Here is a 24,072-nt window from a genome sequence, read left to right as displayed (position 1 = left end):
TCTTAGAACACAAATACCACACAGAGCAACAGCGTTCAAGAGTGGTTGCTAAATCAGCTGTGAGTCACGAGCAGTGGAGGCCCAGAGCCTGTACTACTGACTTCAAACCCACTATGTGTGGGCCTTGGAACGTGGGTGTTTTTTTCCTTTCAAGAAGCTCCTCTGGTGATTCGGATGCATAATGCTTTGGTAAGAACCAAGACAAAAGGTCTAATTATTATTATTATTATTTTTAGTTTGCCATGGCAAACTCTTAAAATGTAGCACATAACTGATGACTAACCAATTACTGCCAATGAAAGAAATGACTACTAGAATTCTGGAGGTTCATTCTGAGACCACTCACCAGGATGGAAGTGAAAAACAAAGTGACTTAACCTCAAGCTTTGGAAATTGTAGCCCATGTACAATAATTATATACTTCTGTGGCCACAAACCACATTCCCTAGAAACTGATTCAGAATCTTGGAGACAGTGTTTCTGGAAAGTGTCTCAGCATCTATTTTGTTTGATAATAAACTAATTCAAAGGAAGTGATTATATTTTACTTGAAAGTCTGTCATGTAGATTTATACAAATAAAACATGGCTAAACAACAGAGGAAATTTTCCCATTTTAAAAAATCATTCCCATCATATTCGAGATACATACAGTTCTGTGAAATGTGTACTGCATAACTTCTAAACCCCGCACACCAGCCTGGAGCGACCATCACCGCCGCCATGACCACCATCACAGATGAACTCAAGTCAGGGGATATATGCTGTGGCAATCAGGCATTCTTTTCTACTGCAGGAGTCCTAATTAGCGCTTCTCTTATTTTCCTGCTCTACTGAGAAATTTCTATTACATGGCAACAGAAGAGCACCAAATCCACTGCAGCTGCTAGAAGCTTCTGCCAATCTTCCCTAGGCTGCTGTGGCACCTTGGGCAGGTTTTATTTTATGCACTGCAGCCCCATAATCATAACACAGCACTCAGAAAAGACTCCTACACTAATCTAAAAACACTGAAACCCACGCAGAATCTGAATGTGGTACAGCTCACGTTTGCAGTGTGTAAGGAGCCTTCACATGGAATTGGACAGATGGCACACCTCTCACAAAGGCTACATGTGGCAAAGCAGCCCTCCTTTGGCCACTGTCTCTTCTTCCAGGTGTTCTCTTAGGCTTACGCTTCTTGACTTCCACTACCAGTAATCAGCACCAACATCTGCCTATCTAACTGCTTACTGGACATTCTCACCTGCATATTCCAAAGGCAATTCCAATTCCTGTAACGAAAGAGCAGGTTCCCTTTCGGTGGATTGTGTCATTCTACAGCTAGCCACCTGGGTGTCACCCTAGATTTCTGCCACATTCCTCTCACTCACAGTCCATATTCATCACATTGACTTTAACACTTAGTAGTTGCTTTCTTCTCTATCTCTGCTGTCTTGGCCACTGGAATATTGGGGCTGTTTAATGATTTCATTTTCCTTCCTACAGGCTTGCCCTACCAGAGAGCTTCCCTACTACCAGGTGATCTTTGCAAACACCAAGTCAAGTTGCTTTCCGGTAGGGGGCTGTTGAATGGCTTGTCAGTGCTTCTAGGATGGAGCCTCAACTCCTGATTACTGTTACACAAGCAAGGCCCTTCATACTCTGGTTTCCTACAACGGCTTTTTCCATTTTTGCCTCTGCCCATCCTAAAGCCATCCGACAGGCTTCTGCTTTTTACTTCCCACTTATTTGTCTATGTGGGGAAGCTTAGTTCTCCTTTCAGACTCAACTACAATCCGTGAGGACTTTCCTTTACATGAGTGTAGCCAATTACTGCCAATGGTGTTACTGTACTTCTAACAAGCCTTCCCCAAAAGATTTATACATGGAGAGAGAAAAATATTACCAATAAATGTTCGCAGACAGCGGCGGTCTCCATAAACCTCCCACAGCTGAGGAAGAAAAGAAACAACACACACACAAGGAAATGTTAAATTTAGTAAAGGTTTTTCAGTTAGTAGCAACAGTTAAATGCTGCCTATGTGTGTGCAACAGTCTGTGTGAGCACAAGGGATTTAATCATTAAATACTGTATGGCACTATCAGTTTGTACCGTACTGTTTGGAACACACATACAGGCACACAGCTCGCTTTAAACTGAAAGAATTTTAAAGAGCTTCATATCCAAATGATGCAAAGATATTCATATCCATGTATCAAAAGGACTTAACCATGAATGGAGCAAATTCAGGTGCTTTTCATACTCTTATGATTTTCTATGTATGTTTCCATGATGTAAAGTTACTGCAACACATTACATTTTGATACTGAAAGTCTGACTTTTTCTGAGGGAACACATAAAAGTTACATTAAAATAATGATCTAGATGGAAATAAGTGGCTTGTGATTCTCATTGTACCTAAGTGAATGAACACAACAGCTTCAAAACTAGTACAATATTTTTTTTTTTTTGGTAAATTATCCGGGAGTTGGATACTAGCACAATTCTTGCCAGCCTCCAATCCAGTCCTTAATAGCAATGAAAATTTTGTTCTCTAAAAATAGAAAGCATTTCCTGGGCACTCAGCATCAACAAGATCATCTCCATTCCAGTAACAAGCTGGGCAAGGACCTCTGAGATCCGCTCCCCTGTCTGGGGACTGTAGTAATCATTTTCTGCCTGATTTTACACTCCAACAACCACATAAGTATTAGTTTCCAGCATACGTCGTGCTGATTCATTCCATTCCCTCACCTCAAAAGCACTTCATTTATGTCCCTTTTACTTTATTAAGGCTCCCACTGAGGTATACTCCTTCTTTGAAATCAGAAGAGCATCTACATGCCCTTATAATGACCATAAACATCATAATGAACCCTAAGAGGAGGGACAGTGCCTTAATAATATTTTTATTCTCAGCTCATATATAATGTGTATTTAATACATCTTTACAGAAATGAATTAAACTTGAATTTGATGTGTTTTTAGCTAGTCAAAGAGAAGACCATATTTTCAACAGTATAAAGTAAAAGGGAATAAGAACTTTTTACTTCAAATTCTGATTTAAAGGATTAGAGACAGTTGCCTAAATGGTCGTGTTCAACAAAAGCTGTTTTTATATATTGCTAATATATGTCAAGTATTTATAAAAGATAAAACTTTAATGATTCAACTTCTCAAGCCCCAGGAGTACCACAGGATTGGTATTTACTGAACTATCATAATGATCTAGACTTAGATTACACAAAACAGGTAAGAATCAGCCTTAGCAATTTCAGATGCTCCTCACAGCTTTTGTCATACCCAAGCTGACAGCCACTGGCCACCACACACTCTGCAGCTGACCAGGGTCCGAGTCAGGGGCTTCCCAGGATCAAAGAAAACAGGACAAGGTCCTGGGGCATTTCTGCTACTCGATGTCTACTGACATGCAGAAGAAAAAGAATGAACTACATTGCTTATTCTTTAAAAATGGGCTTTCTATCACACGGCCTCTCTACCTCAGAAGGTTCTGAGGGACAAATAAACTGTTACAAATCCCAAACCTCTATTAGAAATGCAATATCGGGGATTAAATATTTATGTGCCTAACCCCAAAGGGCCTGGGTTACCACCTAATCAGTAGTCTTAGCTTTAGAAAGGAAAGAGCCAATTGGACCACATAGCCATATTTGAATGTATGTGTTTGGAATCCATTCATAAATTGTTATATTCATTAGGCCTACAAGAAAATAATTAGTCTCTAATTGCCTAACAAACCCAAATTTATTTCTAATTAAGCAAACAGATCTTAACCAATCCAACAGATTTATGACACTCTTATTGCTACAGAAAGCTCACCTTAATTTTACAGTCCATGGAGCAAGACAACAACAAATGGCCCGAGAGAGGAAACAATCTGACTGCACTGACGCCCTATTAAAAAGGTGTTACAGTTATCAGAAACATTCTAAACATCAGCGAAAATGAAACAAACAAGACAGCACAGATAAAACACTGTAAGTTGCTATCCAAAAATCATGCGTGCCCCAGAATAGCCCTCATTAGTATTCCCACAGTAGGCTTTCTTGACACTAAGCTTCACAAGATTTTCTTTTTTCAACCTTTCACATTGACTTCCTCACCCAAGAGAATTATGAGTCAAACAAACTGTTAATCCCCTCTCCCCTACTTTGCCTTTGTTTGCTTAGTCCCTTTGTTCTTTGCAAAGAGCTGGAAATGGTCAGTTATGATAGTGCAGATGCAGAATATCAACATGCAAAGCTTTGCTGTATGCTGTCCCTTGCACACACCATAGTTTAGACACTGGGGAGAATATCATCTGTGAAATGTGACTACTCCAAGAGTTAATGCAAACTGAATGAACCTAAGCAGCAGACTTGGTGCTAGTATCGGTGCATTACCCACTGACTTGCTGCCCAGCAGACAGTAGAGTAAGTAATAGTGTAGAAAGGACTGGGCTAATGTAAAGTGGGCAGGAAACCACATCACGAATGCTTCCATCATGGCCAAGACAGATGGCCCTGAAGAACAGTTAGTTCCTTGTGACTATGATGCGTGCGTACTCCCACAGCTTAACACAGATCTATCATCAAGTTGATTTCTCCACTCTGTCTTAACTTGTCTGCATTTTCACCAGAATTTTCCATACCAATAGCTGAAATTTCACATAAATGTCACTTTGGTGATATGACAGCAATCAAGCAACCAACTTGCCTACCTTTGTGTGTCCAGACCATACATGAATCTGCTTCTTTGGAAGATAACACTTCTCGGGTGGCACACTTGACCGCAGATTTACACCAACATCCTGAGGTATGTGAAGATAGGATCTGCCTTGATAGTCGTACATTTCCTTAACTGAAACCAGAGAGCAAAGGTTAGCATGTGAACAAGGACAAGCCAGAGCCTTGAAACCGACATTCTCAAAATGGCAACAGATATTGAATGTATGGCAGTACTACCCTGGTGATGTTAACATCAAGATATAGCTAAACCTTTGGCCTGAAACCACTACTACCGTTACAAGGATAGGTAGCATTTTTGAATTCCTAGGTCCCCAGCAAGTATCAGACCTTTAGATCTGAGCTATACTATTTCTACTCACACATTTTAATGATTAAAAGATTCAAAAACTTCACTGTAGTATAATTATAGCATAAGAAGAAAAGATAAAGAATCAGAAGCAAAACAGGGTAAGAAGGGAGTTAAAACAAAAAACAACAACAATCGTTCTCCCTTCTTTCTCCCTCTTTCTTATTCTGGTTCTTTTTATTCCTCTTCCTATTTTCACCACAAGGTTTACAATAATCATTTGTAGGAATTGAATGGCAGTATAGTTAAGCACTTAGCAGCATGCATGGTAGAGTAAATAATCAATAAAGGTTGGCTGTTACTGTTATGGTTACAAACACCACAGCACTGGAAATTCTTCGGAGTAAAACTAGAACTTACAAAACCAAATTCAGCCTCATCAATCCTAAATATTTGACACTGTATAATATCTTGACAATAAACATTATTAGTGCTACACTAGTCTTTACAGTTTCAGATAACTACATAATTTCCAAACATAACCAATCATTAACAAACAAGAATAGTCTAGAATATTTATAACTTATTTTGGTTAATACGCATTTCCTTCCACGACCCAAAATAAGCATAAACACGCTAATTACTAATCTATTTGCATGAAAAACCACCTTTAAAAATTTTTAACTTCATAATTATTATACTGGGAACTTACAAAATACACACACAAACACCCCCCAATTGCTGCTTCACTTCTCCAAATGGCCACAACAGCTGGAATAGGCTAGGTGAAAACCAGGAGTCTGGAACTCTTTCTGGGACTCCCACGCAGGTGGCAGGGACTGAAACATTGAGCCATCACCTGCTGCCTTCCAGGGTACATGTTACTAAGAAGCTGCAATCAGGGGCAAAGCCAGGATTTAATCCCAGGCATTCCGATCTGGCTTGTGGCTGTACCAAGCAGCACCTTTTTTTAAAAAATAAGATTTATTTTACTTTCAGCTGGGCCAGGCTAAAGCCAAGAGGAGCTTCTTCTGGGTGTCCTACATGGGTATAAAGACCCAAGCACTTTCATCATTTTCTGCTGCTTTCCTAGGTACATTAGCAGGGAGCTGGATCAGAAGTAGAGGTCTCAAACTGGTTTCAAACTGGCTCCCCCTGTAGGATCCTGGCACTGCAGGTGGGAGCTTAACTTGCCATGCCAAAGTGCTGGCCTATCAAACAGCATTGTTAACCACTGTGCCAAATGCCAGCTCCTAAATTTATTCTTACACTTTAGTAACAGCTATGAATTAAAAGATACTTGAATATTTGGCTTGTGTTAAAAACAACTGCTATGATTGGGTCACCGTTAATACACCAAAAGGAGACAATTTTACCTTAGGAAGGAGTAGACTGCATATTATTCAAATTCTTCTTTATCAACCATTTTTTAGAACACATTAATAGCTCCCACAGTTATCTTTGGTTATCACTACTCATCACATTTTCTCTCCTTTCGTATACACGGAAGACTGCTCTAATTTCTATGGGATGTAAAGTGTCTGACACAATTATTGTTAGTCTAATGATGTTACAGCAGCTGACAGCAAGGGCAGCTGATATACGAACAAAGAACAGGATAAACATGAACACCTCCATGAAGACGGAGAAAGGGGAAACACATTACCGTGCAAGATTGTCTTCTCCTCCCCGGGTTTCTCATCCTCCTGCTTGCCTTTTTTCTGCCTCTTTGCTGTGATTTCATCCAACTCCTTCTGCTCTTCCTAAGGTAATTAAGGAGTGAACTGTAACATGATTGTCTGAGAACTCTATCATGCCCGAAGTTGGTTATAAATTCTTAATAATGAGCTCCACAGTTGGGTGAAGCAATACCGCAAGTGTATCTTCAAGGGTAACAAGCTCAAGTGTTCTACAGAGGTTGCTGGCCTCTGCTACCATTTACAAGTGGAGTTAAACACGCAGAAAAGGATACCGGAACCTTCTGAAAATAAACACATTATGCTAATGATCCAAATGGAAGGACTAGGCAAGTAAAAAATCTAGTACCAGAAAGGAAACTGAATTTTAGCACTCAGTTCTGTTCTTCAGTAAGTGGCTTTTACATAGCCAGTCTGAAAGTTTGTGACAGAACTATTTTTTGTTTTTTAGAAAATGCAAAGATGGGTATTATGTATTAAATTTATATAATATGTCAAACGATGAGTTCTAAATATAAGTATATAAAGCAGCACATGCATATAAAGACATACAGCTGTAAGTCACAGCTAGACTGCTAGCCTCAAGAGACTAGGATTCTCTTCCTCTTGTCCATGGCTGCATTCCTGGGACACAGAAGGAAGGACAGCTGGCTCAGAGTGTGATTACATAGGTGGGAAAGGAAACGGGAAACCTCTGTAATTTGATTTTATAAACTAGAAGTATTATTTTCCTTTTTTTTTTTTTTAAAGATTTACTATTTTTATTTGAAAAGCAGAGTTGGTGAATAGAAGAGATACAGAGGGAGAGAGAAAGAGACACAGAGAAAGATTTTCCACCCATTGTTAATTTTCCACATGCTCACAATGGACAGAGCAGAGCTGGGGACATAGGGACCTTGAAGTGGCACAGTAAGCTAAGCCTCTGCCTGCAATGCCAGCATTTCATATGGCTACTAGATTGTGTCCCGGCTGCTTCACTTCCACTCCAGCTTCCTGTTCAAGCCCTGGGAAAGCAGCAGAGGTTGGCTTATGTGCTTGGGCTCCTGCATCCACATGGGAGACCTGGAAGAAGCTTTTGGGCTCCTGACTGCAGACAGGTCCAGATTCTGGCCACTGTGGCCATTTGGGGAGTGAACCAATGGATGGAAAATCTCTTTCTCTCTGTAACACTGCCTTTCACATAAAAAATTTAAAAATATATATATATGTATAGCTACAACTTGCCAAAAATTTAATTAGCAAATAAACTCACTGTCAAAATCAGTTTAAGAGAAAGACTGTTTCTTATGTTACTATCTGAATGCTGGAAGCTGAAGAGCATTATCAAGGTATTATATTCTATTTTAATGTGTTATAGTCCCAAAGAAAATAAATCAGAGAAGGTAAATAAGATCCCAAAGGAGAATAAAGAATGTTGCTGTGTTTTCTCAGTCTATCATGTCAGGGTAGAGACATTTTGATGAGTCATTTGGTTTTCCACAGAAATATCAAGTTTATTAATGTACATACCCTTCAAAGAGATACTGCATAGAGCTTATTTGGCAAAGAAACATATAAAAGCGTACCTCTGAGGGTTTGGCAACATCTTTTTCATCCACATATTTTGCCCATGGTCCCAAGAAACCATCAATATTAGATGCATCGTTTTCTTTGAACTTTTTCCTTTTTTCTGTTTTCTTCTGACCAGTTTCAAACACAGTTAAACCTACATTGACAACAAAACAGCACAAGTGGGTATATTTCTAGAAAAATATCAGCATATATAGTTTACATGGTTAAAAAAAGAAAAGTGGTCTTCAAGTGACCAGAGTTACTGAAAGCATAAAAACAAACAAAACCTTCCAATTCGGCCACAAAGTCCAGCTCAGGCTACAAAAAAAAAAAAAAAAAAAGAGAAAGAGACTCCCCTTCTGAGAAGAGAAGCTTTCCATCACTGCAAAATTACATGTCCTGTTTCGGGGGCCGCTTCCTTCGGGGTGAGTAGACCGAGGGGGGAGGCCTCCGGGACTGGGCAGGTCCGGGGCCCACCCGCCGCCTTCATGGGGCGGTGAATGGGATTTGGGAGGGGCGCGACCTTGGGCCTGGGTTATTTAAACCTCCAGCTGCCTCCTGGCAGCTGGTGGGTCTCAGGACGGGGCGTCTCATGCCTGGATCCCGGACGGCCGCCATGGGCACATGGTGAGCCGTCCTCCCCGGGCCTGCTGGGTTTCGGGGGCCGCTTCCTTCGGGGTGAGTAGACCGAGGGGGGGAGGCCTCCGGGACTGGGCAGGTCCGGGGCCCACCCGCCGCCTTCATGGGGCGGTGAATGGGATTTGGGAGGGGCGCGACCTTGGGCCTGGGTTATTTAAACCTCCAGCTGCCTCCTGGCAGCTGGTGGGTCTCAGGACGGGGCGTCTCATGCCTGGATCCCGGACGGCCGCCATGGGCACATGGTGAGCCGTCCTCCCCGGGCCTGCTGGGTTTCGGGGGCCGCTTCCTTCGGGGTGAGTAGACCGAGGGGGGGAGGCCTCCGGGACTGGGCAGGTCCGGGGCCCACCCGCCGCCTTCATGGGGCGGTGAATGGGATTTGGGAGGGGCGCGACCTTGGGCCTGGGTTATTTAAACCTCCAGCTGCCTCCTGGCAGCTGGTGGGTCTCAGGACGGGGCGTCTCATGCCTGGATCCCGGACGGCCGCCATGGGCACATGGTGAGCCGTCCTCCCCGGGCCTGCTGGGTTTCGGGGGCCGCTTCCTTCGGGGTGAGTAGACCGAGGGGGGGAGGCCTCCGGGACTGGGCAGGTCCGGGGCCCACCCGCCGCCTTCATGGGGCGGTGAATGGGATTTGGGAGGGGCGCGACCTTGGGCCTGGGTTATTTAAACCTCCAGCTGCCTCCTGGCAGCTGGTGGGTCTCAGGACGGGGCGTCTCATGCCTGGATCCCGGACGGCCGCCATGGGCACATGGTGAGCCGTCCTCCCCGGGCCTGCTGGGTTTCGGGGGCCGCTTCCTTCGGGGTGAGTAGACCGAGGGGGGGAGGCCTCCGGGACTGGGCAGGTCCGGGGCCCACCCGCCGCCTTCATGGGGCGGTGAATGGGATTTGGGAGGGGCGCGACCTTGGGCCTGGGTTATTTAAACCTCCAGCTGCCTCCTGGCAGCTGGTGGGTCTCAGGACGGGGCGTCTCATGCCTGGATCCCGGACGGCCGCCATGGGCACATGGTGAGCCGTCCTCCCCGGGCCTGCTGGGTTTCGGGGGCCGCTTCCTTCGGGGTGAGTAGACCGAGGGGGGGAGGCCTCCGGGACTGGGCAGGTCCGGGGCCCACCCGCCGCCTTCATGGGGCGGTGAATGGGATTTGGGAGGGGCGCGACCTTGGGCCTGGGTTATTTAAACCTCCAGCTGCCTCCTGGCAGCTGGTGGGTCTCAGGACGGGGCGTCTCATGCCTGGATCCCGGACGGCCGCCATGGGCACATGGTGAGCCGTCCTCCCCGGGCCTGCTGGGTTTCGGGGGCCGCTTCCTTCGGGGTGAGTAGACCGAGGGGGGGAGGCCTCCGGGACTGGGCAGGTCCGGGGCCCACCCGCCGCCTTCATGGGGCGGTGAATGGGATTTGGGAGGGGCGCGACCTTGGGCCTGGGTTATTTAAACCTCCAGCTGCCTCCTGGCAGCTGGTGGGTCTCAGGACGGGGCGTCTCATGCCTGGATCCCGGACGGCCGCCATGGGCACATGGTGAGCCGTCCTCCCCGGGCGGCCAGTGCGCCATTGGTGCCAGGCTCCGCCTGCTGGCCGCCCGGCTGGGGAGCTCTGGGGATTTGGTTCTTTGAGTTGCTGCTTAATTAGCTCCAGGTTGAACCCATTGTGCTTCTTGGACCTGAAAGAGGCAGTAACTCTTCCTTAGCAAAACTTGTAATCACTAATAATTCTGAGCACCAAATACCAGTCATGCAGAAGCTATGGCTTGGGGCTTGCCCTGCACAAGTAGCTCCAACAGTTGGCCAATGTGTCAACTGGTAATGGAACAGAGTAGATTAGGCACGACTGAGCAAACCTTAGCCCACAAGTAAAACTAGAAACCAGGAGGGAGCAGAGGTCATGCCGAGCTAGGCTCTTGTACCTGCTGGTCTGTGGGAGCCTGGGACGCTAAGCCACAGTGTCTAAGGCAGAGTTCGGGACAGGGGAGGGGTTGTGCCAAGCTGAGTCAGAGCATCCATTGGCAGGCATGTGATCTATGCCTGGGAACGGACCCGGTTGGGGAGCAAAGGGGACAACCCTAGCTGGGCTGAGGTTCCCACCAAGAGGCGCGTGGCCTGGAAGGGGGCTGCGTTCTGATCTGGAAACAGTTGTAGTCTCCCTTGGCACAAGTGTGGACTGGGATTGGATGCACCGAACTGGGCCGGACCCCGACTCCCCCTGGTGTTCTGGAGGACCAGGGCAGATGTGGGATGGACTAGGCAGGGTCTCAAACCCCTACTGAGCCATGTGTGAGCCATACGTGGGTATGGACAAACCATGGCTGGGCTGGAACATCCAACAGCAAGAACCAGATTGGGTTGAAGGCCAGTCAGGAAAAGCCACAGTTCCTGCTATGACAGGAGGTGGACTGAGTAGGGTTGGCTCATGGACCCACTGGTAAGCGTGAAACCTGGCATTGGGAGAGGTTCTGATGGAGGAGCCTGGGCAACTCCTCTGGCAGGACACAGACCCAGCAGGTAAACGCAAGAAACATGATAGGAAACAGCCCAGAAAAGGCCATGGAAACCTACCCACTGGCATACAGTTGGCAGACGTGGGGGCAAGACCAGGCTGAATCTGTCCACATCATCCACTGGCAAATCCAGGCACCAGTGTGGGTCGACCCAGGGTCGGTCGCAACAAAGACTAGTGCACATTATGGAATGCCGAGGTGAGGTTGCCTGTACCAGAAGGGACCGCAGCGCCCAACCAGCCTGAGAACAAGCAAGGAAGTGGGCAGAGCTGGCAGGGGAATAAGGGAGGGTTCCTTTGCTGGACAGCTACTTCCGCAGGAGAGCATGGGCTGGGATGGGGGCAGACCAGACTAGGCAGAGCTACCACACCTGTGCGCCTCATGTGGACTAGATCAGGGAAAAGCCAGGCTGGGCGGATTATTCCTACTGGTGCAAACAAAATTAAAGTGGGCGAGGTTTGTTTGGGCAGCATCAACTGGAATCTGGGAGTGGGAGAGGCCTGGGAGGGAAATAGTGGGCTCATCCCTCTTGGGTTACCACTTCCACGGGAGGACATAAAACTAAGACAGCGGCTGGGGTGGAATGGGATGTGGGACAGACTGGATTACTGCTACACTTACTGGCAAACCAGGGTAGGGGGTGGGCCTGGTTGGGGTTATTGTGGGTCGCTCCAACCTAGGCTACAGCTCCCGCTGGTTTATGTGAGGGCCAAGTATGTGCTGGGCAGAACCAGACTGGACTGCAACACCCATTGGCTCCAGTGGAAGACGGGAGTGAAAACAGAACCAACCCAGGAATTGCAAATTACATGTCCTAATAAACTTAATGAAAAGATATGCTATTCTATAATGGTGCAAACATTTTAATGAATCCAAAAACTGTATCAGTGGATTTTTGCCAATTTTTGAAAGAAATCCAGAAACTCAGTATTGCTAAGCTATGATAAAGCTACCTTTGAAAGCAAGAATAAACTGTAATTTATCATTTAAAAACTAAATTATGCCTCACTAGGAAAGCAACAACATAAATTTAAAAAGCTTCCATAGGAATCTGGTATTTGTTCCAACTGATTCTAATTTACACTTGACCTCTAACATCATCAATTTTAACAGTTAAATAGAAACCAGCAAGGTGGATGTTTCTGGCTGAGACTATGATTTGGTTAGTAGGAGAAGGTATGCTATGAGTCATTAAAATTGGTAAAAACAAAGGTTTTTTAAGCGGCACAGTTAAAAATTAACTAAAAATCAGCTACATATGAACATGATTTCCAGTGGCTTAGCTTAAAAAAAAGTATAACTATATTACTATATAATTGAAATCAGTCTCCTTTAGGCTATGTGTTATAACAAAAGCTTGTTTAAATCCTGTTCTAACAATAATCTAGATCAGACTCAGAAGGCAGCTTGATGATGCCAGGGTCTACTAGCATGAAGTTGTAAGGGTTCTGTGATAATGCTGCATTTTTCTAAGACAGCATTTTATGGATTTTATGTGACAAGTTACCATTCACACTATAGTGCTTTATCTTGTTATAGTAGGCCAAAATGAGTAAAAACATAAGCTTCTTTTTACATCTCATATTTAAACACAGTTTTCAAAGCAGCTCTTCAAAGAGAATCTTCAAGGAGAAGCACAATGACAATTTTCAATTAGGTTAAGATGCAGCTTGACAATGGTGTTGAGAAGTCACCTGTCAAATTTTACCATACATTAACTATGATTATTGGATGACTTCTAAAGGGCTGGCACAATGGTGAGCACACAAAACAATCAAAAAAGATACATATCACTATTTTCTTACTTTTTTGTGTGTTATGTGTTTCTTTTTAAGTTTATTACTACTATATTATTTTCCATGATACAGTTTTGTAGGTAACACCAACATTTTCATTATTAGGTTGCACAGGTATTAAGTGTCAAAACTAAGCTTCAGACTATGTATAAACTGTATTGTTCTAAACTATATTGTCTCAACTAAAAAAAACAACAATAACAAGATGTGGGCATTTAGTCTACTAGTTAAGATGCTGGTTAGGATCCCCCCTGCATTCCACGCTGGAACACTTAGTTGAACACTCAATTCTGGCACCTGACTCTTAACGCTTCCTCTTAAAGCAGGCCCTAGGAGGTAATGCTGACGGCTGAGTCTGTGCTGCCCATGTAGACACTGGCTTGCCCAGGTTCTGTCGTGGTGGGCATTTGGGGAGTGAACCTGAGCACGGGAGCATGTTCTCTCTCTCCTGCCTCTGTCAAATAATTAAATAAAAATAAAATGACAATAAATCAAGAGCTATCTAGGTTTTCCTACTATTGCTATGAAATACTTACAGGATTGTGTTTGACATTAAATATTTCAAATGAATTACCTTGATTTTTTTCAGCTTCTTCTACAGAACCAATATACTTGGTAGTCACTTGATGATTATCTAATGAAGGGTCCAATGCATAACCTGAAAGGAAAAGTGTGCAAATTATGAAATCCACTTTGCCATTTACAACTCACTTTAAGAACACTCATTTCACATTTTCCTTTCCAGAGGGAATTTTTAACTTGGACTAATCCTTCTTTTCTGGGCTCTGTTTCTATGTAAGACAACTAATCCAAATCTTAGGCTGGACTATGAATGACTTAGCAGAACAAGAAGTTACCTTATAGGATGAAGCTGCCATTTTGACATTACACTACCAAGAGTCTATCTGACCAAGACAACAAATCTTAAGTAGTCTGAGAGCCTAGGAACACCTTATACATTTGGAAACTATTTCTTTTTTCTTTTGGGCAACGCATATTTAAGGGTTAACTTGGTCAGATTATGTATGTAAACTAAATAAAGAAATAAGGTTAAATAATCACAAAATGCCATTCTCAGCCCAATGTGATAGCCCGGTAGATAAATCCTCACCTTACACACACTGGGATAACACATGTGTGGCCAGTTTGTGTCCTGGGTGCTCCATTTCCCTCCCAGCTCCTTGTTTGTGGCCTGGGAAAACAGTGGAGAATAGCCCAAGGCTTTGGGACCCTGCAACTGTGTGGGAGATGCAGAAGAAGCTCCTGGCTTTGGATCAACTCAGCTCTGGTCGCTGTGGCCACTTGGGGAGTGAACCAGTGAATGGAAGATCTTTAATGATCTCTCCTCTCTGTTAGTTTGCCTTTCCAAGAAAAATAAATTAAAAAAAAAGAAAATGCCATTCTCAACATGGAGAGCTTTCCTTCTCAATCTTAAATAATAATGTACTTCATAAGTCTGTTTGTAAATGAGGTACATAAGGCTATTTGACAGCACCTGAACTCAATCTTTCAACCAGTTGTACAGTATGTAGCTCCACAGAAATAAGGTCCTTAGTGCTGCTAGTTTTGTTATTTGCTCTGATGTCCCGCAAAGACTGATGGGTTCAAGGTGTGGCCCTATGGTGCTATTAGGAGAGAGTGGAGCCAAATAAAGATCTCAGGAGAAGGGTTTGGCAGGAGGTCATTGGGGCTGCATCCCAGAAGGTCACTGTTCCAAGCATTGGTGTAAAGCCAGGGTTGGTCCAGCTACATTTGGCTTTCTGTCTCACAATGCTATCCTACCTGTAGTTGCTCCACCAGTCATTTTATATGTCAGACAGGGGAGCTGCCCTACATCGAGCTGTGAACCTACACACCCATGAGCGTAGCTTAAATAAACCTCTTTTCATAGATAGCTTTTCTCAGGTACTTATTACAGTGATAAAATGCTGACTACTACAAATGGTCTGTGGGAACTTAAAGTCAACCTCAATTAACTCAAAGTAGTTTCCCTTTAAGTGAGTATGCTAGTATAATAAATGTCTGGCATAATCAGTTTTAATATTCATGAAAGCTCCAACACTAATCAGTTTGTGGCCCACAGCTCATATGAACAATTAACTAAATAATAAAAAGTACCAGCCTATATTTTTAAAGGGTACATCCCAGTGGATGTATTCGGCCTTTTTATTTTTCAGCCAAGATTAAAGATTCTTCCTCTGTGGATCAAAAAATGATTTGTCATGAAACATACTTTTCAAACAAGCTGAAGATTTAAGTGCTCAACTCACCCTTGAGACATACTAGACTAACCACCTATGAGCTATTAGCTCATTTGCATATCCTTTTTTCCCCATAATTAAAATCTGTTTTAGAGGAGATGGCTTGGTGACAGAAAAGCAGTTTTGAGACAGAATCTGAAATCACTGGTACAAATCTCATGAGTTTTTACTTTTTACTTCTTTGACTACAGAACAGTGTTCTGCACATGAACTTTTTGGATGAGATTTTTAATAAGGTTCTTATAAATTCAGACCAACAAACCCTAAATTAAAAATTCCCACTTCAGGGCCTGGCATGTTGGCTCGATTATCTAACCCTCCATTTTCAGTTGCTGGCATCATACATGGGCATTTGTTTATGTCCTGGCTGCTCCACTTCCCATCCAGCTCCCTGCTTGTGGCCTGGGAAAAGGAGTTGAGGATGGACTAAAGCCTTGGGATCCTGCACCTGCGTGAAAGACCCAGAAGAGGCCCCTGGCTCCTCCTGAAGGGAAATGATGGGTATACACAGGACCAGGTTTGACGTGCTGAAGACGTGGCGAAGGAGGCAGAGGAAGAGATATTCCGTGGTCCTTTCTGCCTCTGTCTGGTTTCTCCTTTGCTTATAGGGAAAAGTCTTGCTGCCACCAGCCCACTGCTACCTTCCACTCCTAGTGACTATTTTCTTTATACAAATAACAGAAGTTAAATATTTAGCCATGAACCTTACTACACATTAGCCAAGGATGAAACCAGGCCCAACTCAAACACTAGAGAATTTCAGCCAAATTAGTTTTTTATTATCCTATATTTCAAGTAAATGAATGTGCTTTTTAGTTCTTAAATAATTTTTACCTATATTTCAAAGCTTATTTTTTCATTTTTATCTTTTTGATGGTGTAATGCCTATATTTTCCCTTTTTGGTAGTTTCACTAGAAATGATTGTGATAACAATTTAATTATTAAAACCTTAAGACTGTTAATTCTAATATTCCAAGAAGTAAAAGAGACGAGACTATAAATGATCTGCAAAGTAATACTCTCAACCATATGGAAAGACTTTCAAACTTTCCAGTAGTCAAAAAAATCATGACTGAAATAGAGATCACTGATTCACAATCAATAAAAGGAAAAACAATCATAATGATCTTGAATAAAAATAAAGAGAACCTTTATACATGACGGTGGCAAAAGAAGCCTGGGAAAATTTTTAGAAACCAATTTGGTAATATATAATAAAAATTTTAGGATACATTCTTTGATCTACTTTTGGAGATTAATTTTTAGAAAATATCTTAAAGACTGTGCAATGTTATATAGAAAAATATTTACTATGATATTTTGAAAGGTATGACAGAGAGGTCCGCAAACACATCGTGAATGAGAGCCAAGCACAAAACTGCAGGATTAAGTGAATGAGATGACATGGTAGGTAAGACTATCTCAACTTCTTATCTGCAGGTAGACTCTATGATAAGCTAAAGGCATTATACCATATGAATTTTCCAGAAGTAATCTGCTGAGATTATAACAATACAACATTTTAAAATGGGGAGAAAAAAAGATCAGTTTGTGCCACAACCACAAAGTAATATCACAGAGTGATGAACTGACTACATATGCCTTGTCATTTATTTCTCACAGCTAACACTAGCACAAAAGGCTTGCTCCCTGGTACTTTGCCAATGAGGAAACATTTTCTATATGCAACAAAAAACAAGACAAGTAGACAGCAAGTTGGCATGGAAATCACAATCTGAAAGGAGGCAGGAACTTTCTATGAGAAAAATATAATACTCAAAAATAACAGAAGGTAGGGCCGGTGTGATGGCACAACTAGCTAATCTTCCACCGACAATCACCGGTATCCCATATGGCCACCGAATAGTGCCCAGGCCGCTTCACTCCTGATCCAGCTCCTGTTTGTGGCTTGGGAAAAGCAGTCCAGGTCCTTGGGCTGCTGAACCCACATGGATAACTCAGAAGAAGCTCCTGGCTACAGATTGGCTCAGCTCTGGGTGCTACTGCCATTTGGGCAGTGAATAAATGGATTGAAGATCTTTGTCTCTCCTCAGTAAATATGATCTGCCTTTCCAACAAAAATAAATAAATCTTAACAAAATAAAATAATATAAGTTATACTTGCTAAATACTTGGTGATTGAGAAAAAGGAATGTTAAAGCTGGGCCTGGTTAGTACTTCGATGGGAGAAAAAGGAATGTTAAAGCTGAAGTTATTCACTGATTTAAACAAACTGCTCTCAGTTTTTTGGTTTTTTAATTTTTTTTTGGCAAAGTCAGCTATACAGAGAGGAGGAGAGACAGAGAGGAAGATCTTCTGTCTGTTGATTCATTCCCCAAGTGACCGAGCCACGAACTTCTTCCAGGGTTCCCACATGAATGCAGGGTCCCAAGGCTCTGGGCTTTCCTCTATTGCTTTCCAAGGCCACAAGCAGGAGCTGGATGGGAAGCAGGGCTGCTGGGATAGAAACAGTGCGCAGAGGGGATCCTGGCAGGTGCAAAGGCGGAGACATTCCATTATCGTTTCCTGTCTCTTTTTTTAAAACTGGTCACTTTCCTTATTCTGAGTGCCCCGATATACTATAGAATCATATTTATTTCTTTTGTCTTTAGCTCATTACTTCCTCCTGGTGGGAAAGGCAAAAGACCCCAGCCACTTTATTTATTTTTAAAGATTTACTTATTTGGGGCCTGGCACTACAGCCTAGTGGCCGGGATCCCATAAGGGCGCCGGTTCTGATCTCAACAGCCTGCTTCCCATGCAGCTCCCTGTTTGTGGCCTGAGAAAGCAGTCAAGGATGACTCAAGGCTTTGGGATGCTGCACCTGTGTGGGAGACACAGAACAGGCTCCTGGCTTCGGATTGGTTCAGCTCCAGCCCTTGTGAGCACTTGCGGAGTGAGCTGGTAGACGAAAGATCTTTCTCTTTGTCTCTCCTCTGCTCTGTATATCTAACTGTCTAGTAGAAACAAATGTTTATTTATTTCTATTTATTTATTTGCTTATTTATTTATTTATATTGGAAAGGCAGTTTACCAGAGAGAAGGAAAGATAAAGAAGATCCTCCATCTGCTGGTTCATTTCCCAAGTGATCACAGCGGCCAGCACTGAGCTGATCTGAAGCTAGCAGCCAGGAGCTTCATCTGGGTCTCCCACGTAGGTGCAGTGGCCCAAGGACCTGGGCCATCCTTTGTTGTTTTCCCAGGCCACAAGCAAGGAGCTGGATGGGATGTGGAGCAGCTGGAATCCATATGAGATACAGTGCTTGAAAGTGGAGGAGCAGGGTCTGGCGCTGTGGTGCAGTGGCTAAGGTCCTCGCCTTGCACGCCTGGGATCCCATATGGGCGCCGGTTCCAATCCCGGCAGCCCACTTCCCTTCCAGCTCCCTGCCTGTGGCCTGGGAAAGCAGTCGAGGACGGCCCAAAGCTTTGGGACCTTGCACCTGCGTAGGAGACCCGGAAGAGGCTCCTGGCTTCGGACCGCCATAGCATCGGCCGTTGTGGTCACTTGGGGAGTGAATCATCGGATGGAAGATCTTCCTCTCTGTCTCTCCTCTCTGTATATCCGCCTTTCCAATAAAAAATAATAATAATAATAAAAATAAATCTTTAAAAAAAAAAGTGGAGGAGCAGCCTGTTAAGCCTCCAAACCAGACCTAAAACAACTGGATAGTTTCAGATGTGTGTCCTTGCTATAAGGTAGTCTAAGAAAAAAAAAAGTAATTATCAGTAAAAACTTTTGATGCTTTGTTTTAAAGAAGATGTAAAACTTCATGTTGTTGTTTAAGGCTCTTCTAAAGCTTTGAAGAAAGTAAGCAGTCTTTAAAGGTCTATTTTACCAAAGGCTAGAATAAAATAAATTTACAATGCACCAGTTCAGATTTATGTGGGATCTCTTATATAAACAATGGGTACAATGCATTTGTAACTATTCTATCTGACTAGAATTATTACTTCTTTCTTTTTTTTTTAAAGATTTATTTAATTTTTATTGGAAAGTCAGATATACTCAGAAGAGACACAGAGAAGGTCTTCCATCTGCTGATTCACTCCCCAAGTAGCTGCAATGTCAGAAGCTAAGCCAATCCTAAGCCAGGAGCCCAAATTCTTGTCCGGGTCTCCCAAACAGGTGCAGGGTCCCAAGGCTTTGGGCCATAGTCCACTGCTTTCCCAGGCCAAAAGCAGGGAGCTGGATGGGAACCAGGGTCACCGGGATGAGAACCAGTGCCCATGTGGGATCTTGGTGCATACAAGGTGAGGACTTTAGTTGCTATGCTACTACGCGGGGCCCTGAACTTCTTTCTTTAAAGATTTACTTATTTTAAATGAAAGGTAGAGTTTTAGAGAGAAGGAGAAACAGAAGGAGAAAGGGAGGGAGTCAAGAGGAGAGAGAAAGAGAAAATACAAGAGACAGATCTTCCATCTGCTGGTGCACGTTCCAGTTGGCAGCAATGGCCTGGTCCAAGCCTAAGCCTGGAGCCAGAGCCTCATTCAGGCCTCCCATTAAATGAAAAGAGGCTCAAATACTTTAGGCACCTCCTGTTACTTTTTTCTAGGGGCATAGCAGGCATCTGAATAGGAAGTGGAGCAGCCATAATGCCAACCTGCTCCCATATGAAATAGTGGCATTATATTCAGTGGCTTAACCAGCTAGGTCATTGAATTCTTTTGAGTGGTATAGAGTATAAGCTAAGACTTGGCACACTGCAAGTATAAGATAAGCTTACTATGGTGAAATATGAGATTAATTAAAAAGGTTATAAAATAGAATTTAAAGGTAATTTTACTTTGGTGCAAAAATTTTAAATTCATGCAGTTTTTAATACGCATTTTTTTCATAAACTTTCTGAAAACTCCTTGAAAAGATTTCAAAATTTTCTCCCACTATATCCCTGCATGATATAATGTAACAATTGTTTTTACAACCAGTTTCTATACTCTTTAAACAATCTCACCATTCATAGAATATAAGACTTGCACAATGAATTTGTGCTTATTCTATTTCCTGATACCACTTAGTGATTAACAGAAACTGGATCTGAGAAACAGAGCAGCATTAACTAGCATACAGTAAGATTTAAAAACAAATGCAATTTCTTAACACTATTCTTTCCTTTACAACTTTAGTAGTATATAATGGATACTTGATAGCAAGTGATCATTTTGAACTACAATAACAAAGGACATTTTGTGTTTAAGATTACAGTCTTTCCAATACTCAGAAATTAGTGAATTTAAGATGATACCTAACAATACTCATTCATCTTCTCAGTTGTGTAACTGTTTCCAGATGTACTTAAACTTTCTGAAGGTATCTAAATTAATAATTTCTAAAAGTCATAAGACACACACATACACACATTCTTCTAGTAAGGCCAAAGTTGAAACTGTTTAAATCTCTTACCATATGTGGCAAAAGTTCTTCTCTGCTGTTCAAACATAAAGTCATTGATATGAGCTGGTTCAGCATATCCAGAAAGCATATTTCTAGGGGCAGCCATTTGCTGTGTTCTAAAGGGATTTTCTGGTCCAAACTATAAGGTTATAGGGAAAAGAAGGAAAAGTAGTTTTGAATATGTGAAACTCAGAATTACTGAAATCATGCTACAATATAGTTTCAACTCAAACTCACCAGGACCTGATTAGTCTATGTGAAAACATGCTGATATATGGGGTACAGTGTGGATGGTCAATGGCTGACTGGCCCTGTCTATCGGCCTCTGGGACAGAAGGGGAGGAGCCCAGACCACCCAAGTCTTTACATGGTCTTGATTTCAAGAACTCAGCAAGCTGTGAGATGTCAACACCTTAACCATTGTACCAAATACCTGCCCTACTAATTCTATTGCTTAAAGAAAAATTCTCAGGGTTAAAGAATCGTAACTTCTATACAAACACAGATCCTATATTAAAATTAAGTTTATTTTATATATGGTGCTACTCCCAAAACAACCTTAAATGGAAATGTGCTATGTCTTATGAATATTTAAGCTGAGAAACAAAATCTCTCAGTGCCATGAGAGACTGGGCAGGGCAGGGTCCATCTTCTTCAGGCTTGCCTTTACTGCCTGGCTACTGGCTGCTACTGGAGCTGATCATTAAATGTCATTCAGCAGGACTCAGCTCTTCCCAATTACTCAAAATATATTTCTTAGATGTTTCTGGTCCCTGTGAATACAGTTTTCAATTTTGGAATACCGAAAAGCAAAACAAAACATATAACAATATACAAAACTGATTTCTAAATAATACCTTTGAAATCTTGGTAGTCAGTTAAATCTGAGAGTAAATTTGCATGCAAGTAATTTAAAAAATTTGGTTATATGTAAGTAAATGTATAAATATATAACATTCACATACATATAAGTGAATGTATAATATATTCAAGTTAATTCCTTATGAATATTTAACAGTTTTAGTCAAAACAATATTAGAACACCACAGTTAATTACAACCATAATCTCCCCATAGAAAACACATATTTGACAGGAAATGTTTGTAAATCATATATCTGATTATATATAATTATAATATTTATATCTGAAGTATATAAAGAACTCAAGCAACTCAACTCCAAGAAATGACTACATAAAATGGGCTAAGGACCTGAACAGATACTTCACAAAAGGCATACAAACAGCTAATAGACATTTTAAAAAAACTGTTCAAGCTTCAGAAATCATCCACAAAATTAAAATTAAAACCACAGTGAGGTATCATTTTATGTCTCTTAGAATGCTATTATCAAAAAGAGGAAAACTAAGTTTCAGCAAGGACGTGAGGAAAGGGAATCCTTGCATACTGTTAATGGGAATGCAAATTAGTACAGTTACTGTGGAAAACGATATGAAGCTCCCAGTAAATTGAAAACAGAACCACTGTAGGATCCCACAATCCCACTATTGACTATATATTCATAGGAAATGAAATTAGTATGCAAAACAGCTAACTGTACTATCTTATTCATTGTAGTATTATTCACAAAAGTCAAGCTATGGAATCAAACTGAAGTGTCTTCAACAGGTGAATGGATAAAGAAAATGTGTGTGTGTGTGTGTATACATAGATATGCATAAAGTAGAGTGGGTACCATTCAGTTTTAAAGGAAATCTTGTCATTTGTGACAAGGGCAAACCTATATCTAGAAGATATTATAAGTGAAATAAGCCAGGTACAGAAAGATAAATAATGCATGACTTCCCTGACACATGCAATCTAAAAACGATGAAAATGAAGCAGGGAATAGAACTGTGATTACCAGCAGCTAGCAGGTGAAGGGGATGCTGGTCAAAGCAGATGAAATTACAATTGGAAAGGAGAACCACATTTCAGATACTGCACAAAACACAGGCTACAATTAACCAACACGTCTAACACTGTATTCTTAAAAAAAAAAAAAAACAGGAAAAATAATTTGAAAGGCAGAGACAGAGAGCTAGAGAAAGATAGAAAGATAAGTGCTGTCTAACCTGCAAAGGCCCACCCTGGGCCTAGACTGAAGTCAGGAACTCAATCCAGATCTCCCTGGTTGCAGAAAGAACCCTATTACTTGAGCTGTCACCGAAGCCTCCCTGGCTCTACACTGAGGAGAAGCTGGCATCAAGGCACAGCCAGGATTTGAACCCTGGTACTCTGGTATGGACCAGGGGCATCTTAATTTCTAGGCCAAATGACTGCTCCCAAGTACTATATTTTTCAAAATCACTGAAAGATTTTAAATATTCTCTCCAAAAATAAGTGTGTACGATAATCCATGTTAATTAGCTCAACCATTCCAAATGTATACATACTTCAAAATAACATGCTATATGTGACGAATATTTACAATTTTTGCCAATTTAAGAATGTAACTTTAGGTTTGGGCCTTGGGGTTGGGGGCAACTGCTGCTCCCTGCAGTGTGGCGGCTGTAGGGCGTGCCCAATGCTGGGGACTCAAGCCAAAGACACTGCCGCAAGGCAGTGAATGAGTCCTTGGCCTTGGGCGTCCAGTGCACCAAGTGGTGCCAGGCTTTGCCTGCTGGCCATCTAGTTGTGAACTCTGGGGTTTTAAAGATATGTAGTTGCTGCCTGGGGACACCCATGAATAAGGCCAGTTTTAGTGTAGGTGAGAAGTGATTTTTGGATGATTCACGGTGACAGGGTCATGAAAGTTTCAGGCATGCGTGGGGACTGAGACCTGGTGGTTTGGAGGAAAGTATCCAGAAGATAATTTGGGTTAGACTGATTCACCAGCTCAATTAGGAATCCAGAGATGGGCTGGTAGCATAGAACATCACTGATGGCCACACACCAGTCCACACCAAAGCTATGGATGGGGGCCTGTTTGGCAGGGTTAGGTACCATTGCCCAACTGGATGGTGGAGTGGTCACATTTGGCAAGGTCAAGACACTATCCAGCATGCAAGAGAACTCGGTCTGGGGGTAGACTCTGTGGGTTTGTGTGGGCCCAACCCTGTGGTAATACAAGTCCCCCTGGTTAGCTCACAAGCTGGGGTTACAATGGACTAAGGTAGGTGTGACCATGGCACCTGCCATCACTCACAGATAAAGGAACTCACAACAGTCTGGGCAGGTCAAGGCAGCAGCACCCAAATGTGCATCCTGAAACAGGATGTGGGGTGGGCTG

General features: G+C 42.6%; 1 protein-coding gene across 1 annotated transcript in view; it reads right to left on the bottom strand.

Moving 5' to 3' along the window:
• CDC40 (cell division cycle 40) overlaps positions 1-24,072 on the bottom strand; it is a 53,986-nt gene that overhangs the window by 13,059 nt on the left and 16,855 nt on the right. The window contains exons 3-9 of the mRNA XM_040983882.1: positions 20,851-20,980; positions 13,762-13,845; positions 8,279-8,418; positions 6,683-6,779; positions 4,703-4,842; positions 3,823-3,897; positions 1,888-1,933 (exon numbers count right to left, since the gene is read on the bottom strand). Of these exons, the coding sequence (XP_040839816.1) occupies positions 1,888-1,933; positions 3,823-3,897; positions 4,703-4,842; positions 6,683-6,779; positions 8,279-8,418; positions 13,762-13,845; positions 20,851-20,980 (712 nt within the window). The remainder of the gene's footprint in view (positions 1-1,887; positions 1,934-3,822; positions 3,898-4,702; positions 4,843-6,682; positions 6,780-8,278; positions 8,419-13,761; positions 13,846-20,850; positions 20,981-24,072) is intronic.

Source organism: Ochotona curzoniae, unplaced genomic scaffold (assembly GCF_017591425.1).
Source record: "Ochotona curzoniae isolate NIBS_2020 unplaced genomic scaffold, NIBS_Ocur_1.0 contig_3819, whole genome shotgun sequence".
NCBI classification, from domain to species: domain Eukaryota; kingdom Metazoa; phylum Chordata; class Mammalia; order Lagomorpha; family Ochotonidae; genus Ochotona; species Ochotona curzoniae.
Note: the sequence above shows the minus strand (reverse complement) of the source record. Positions and strands in the feature narration are given on the sequence as shown.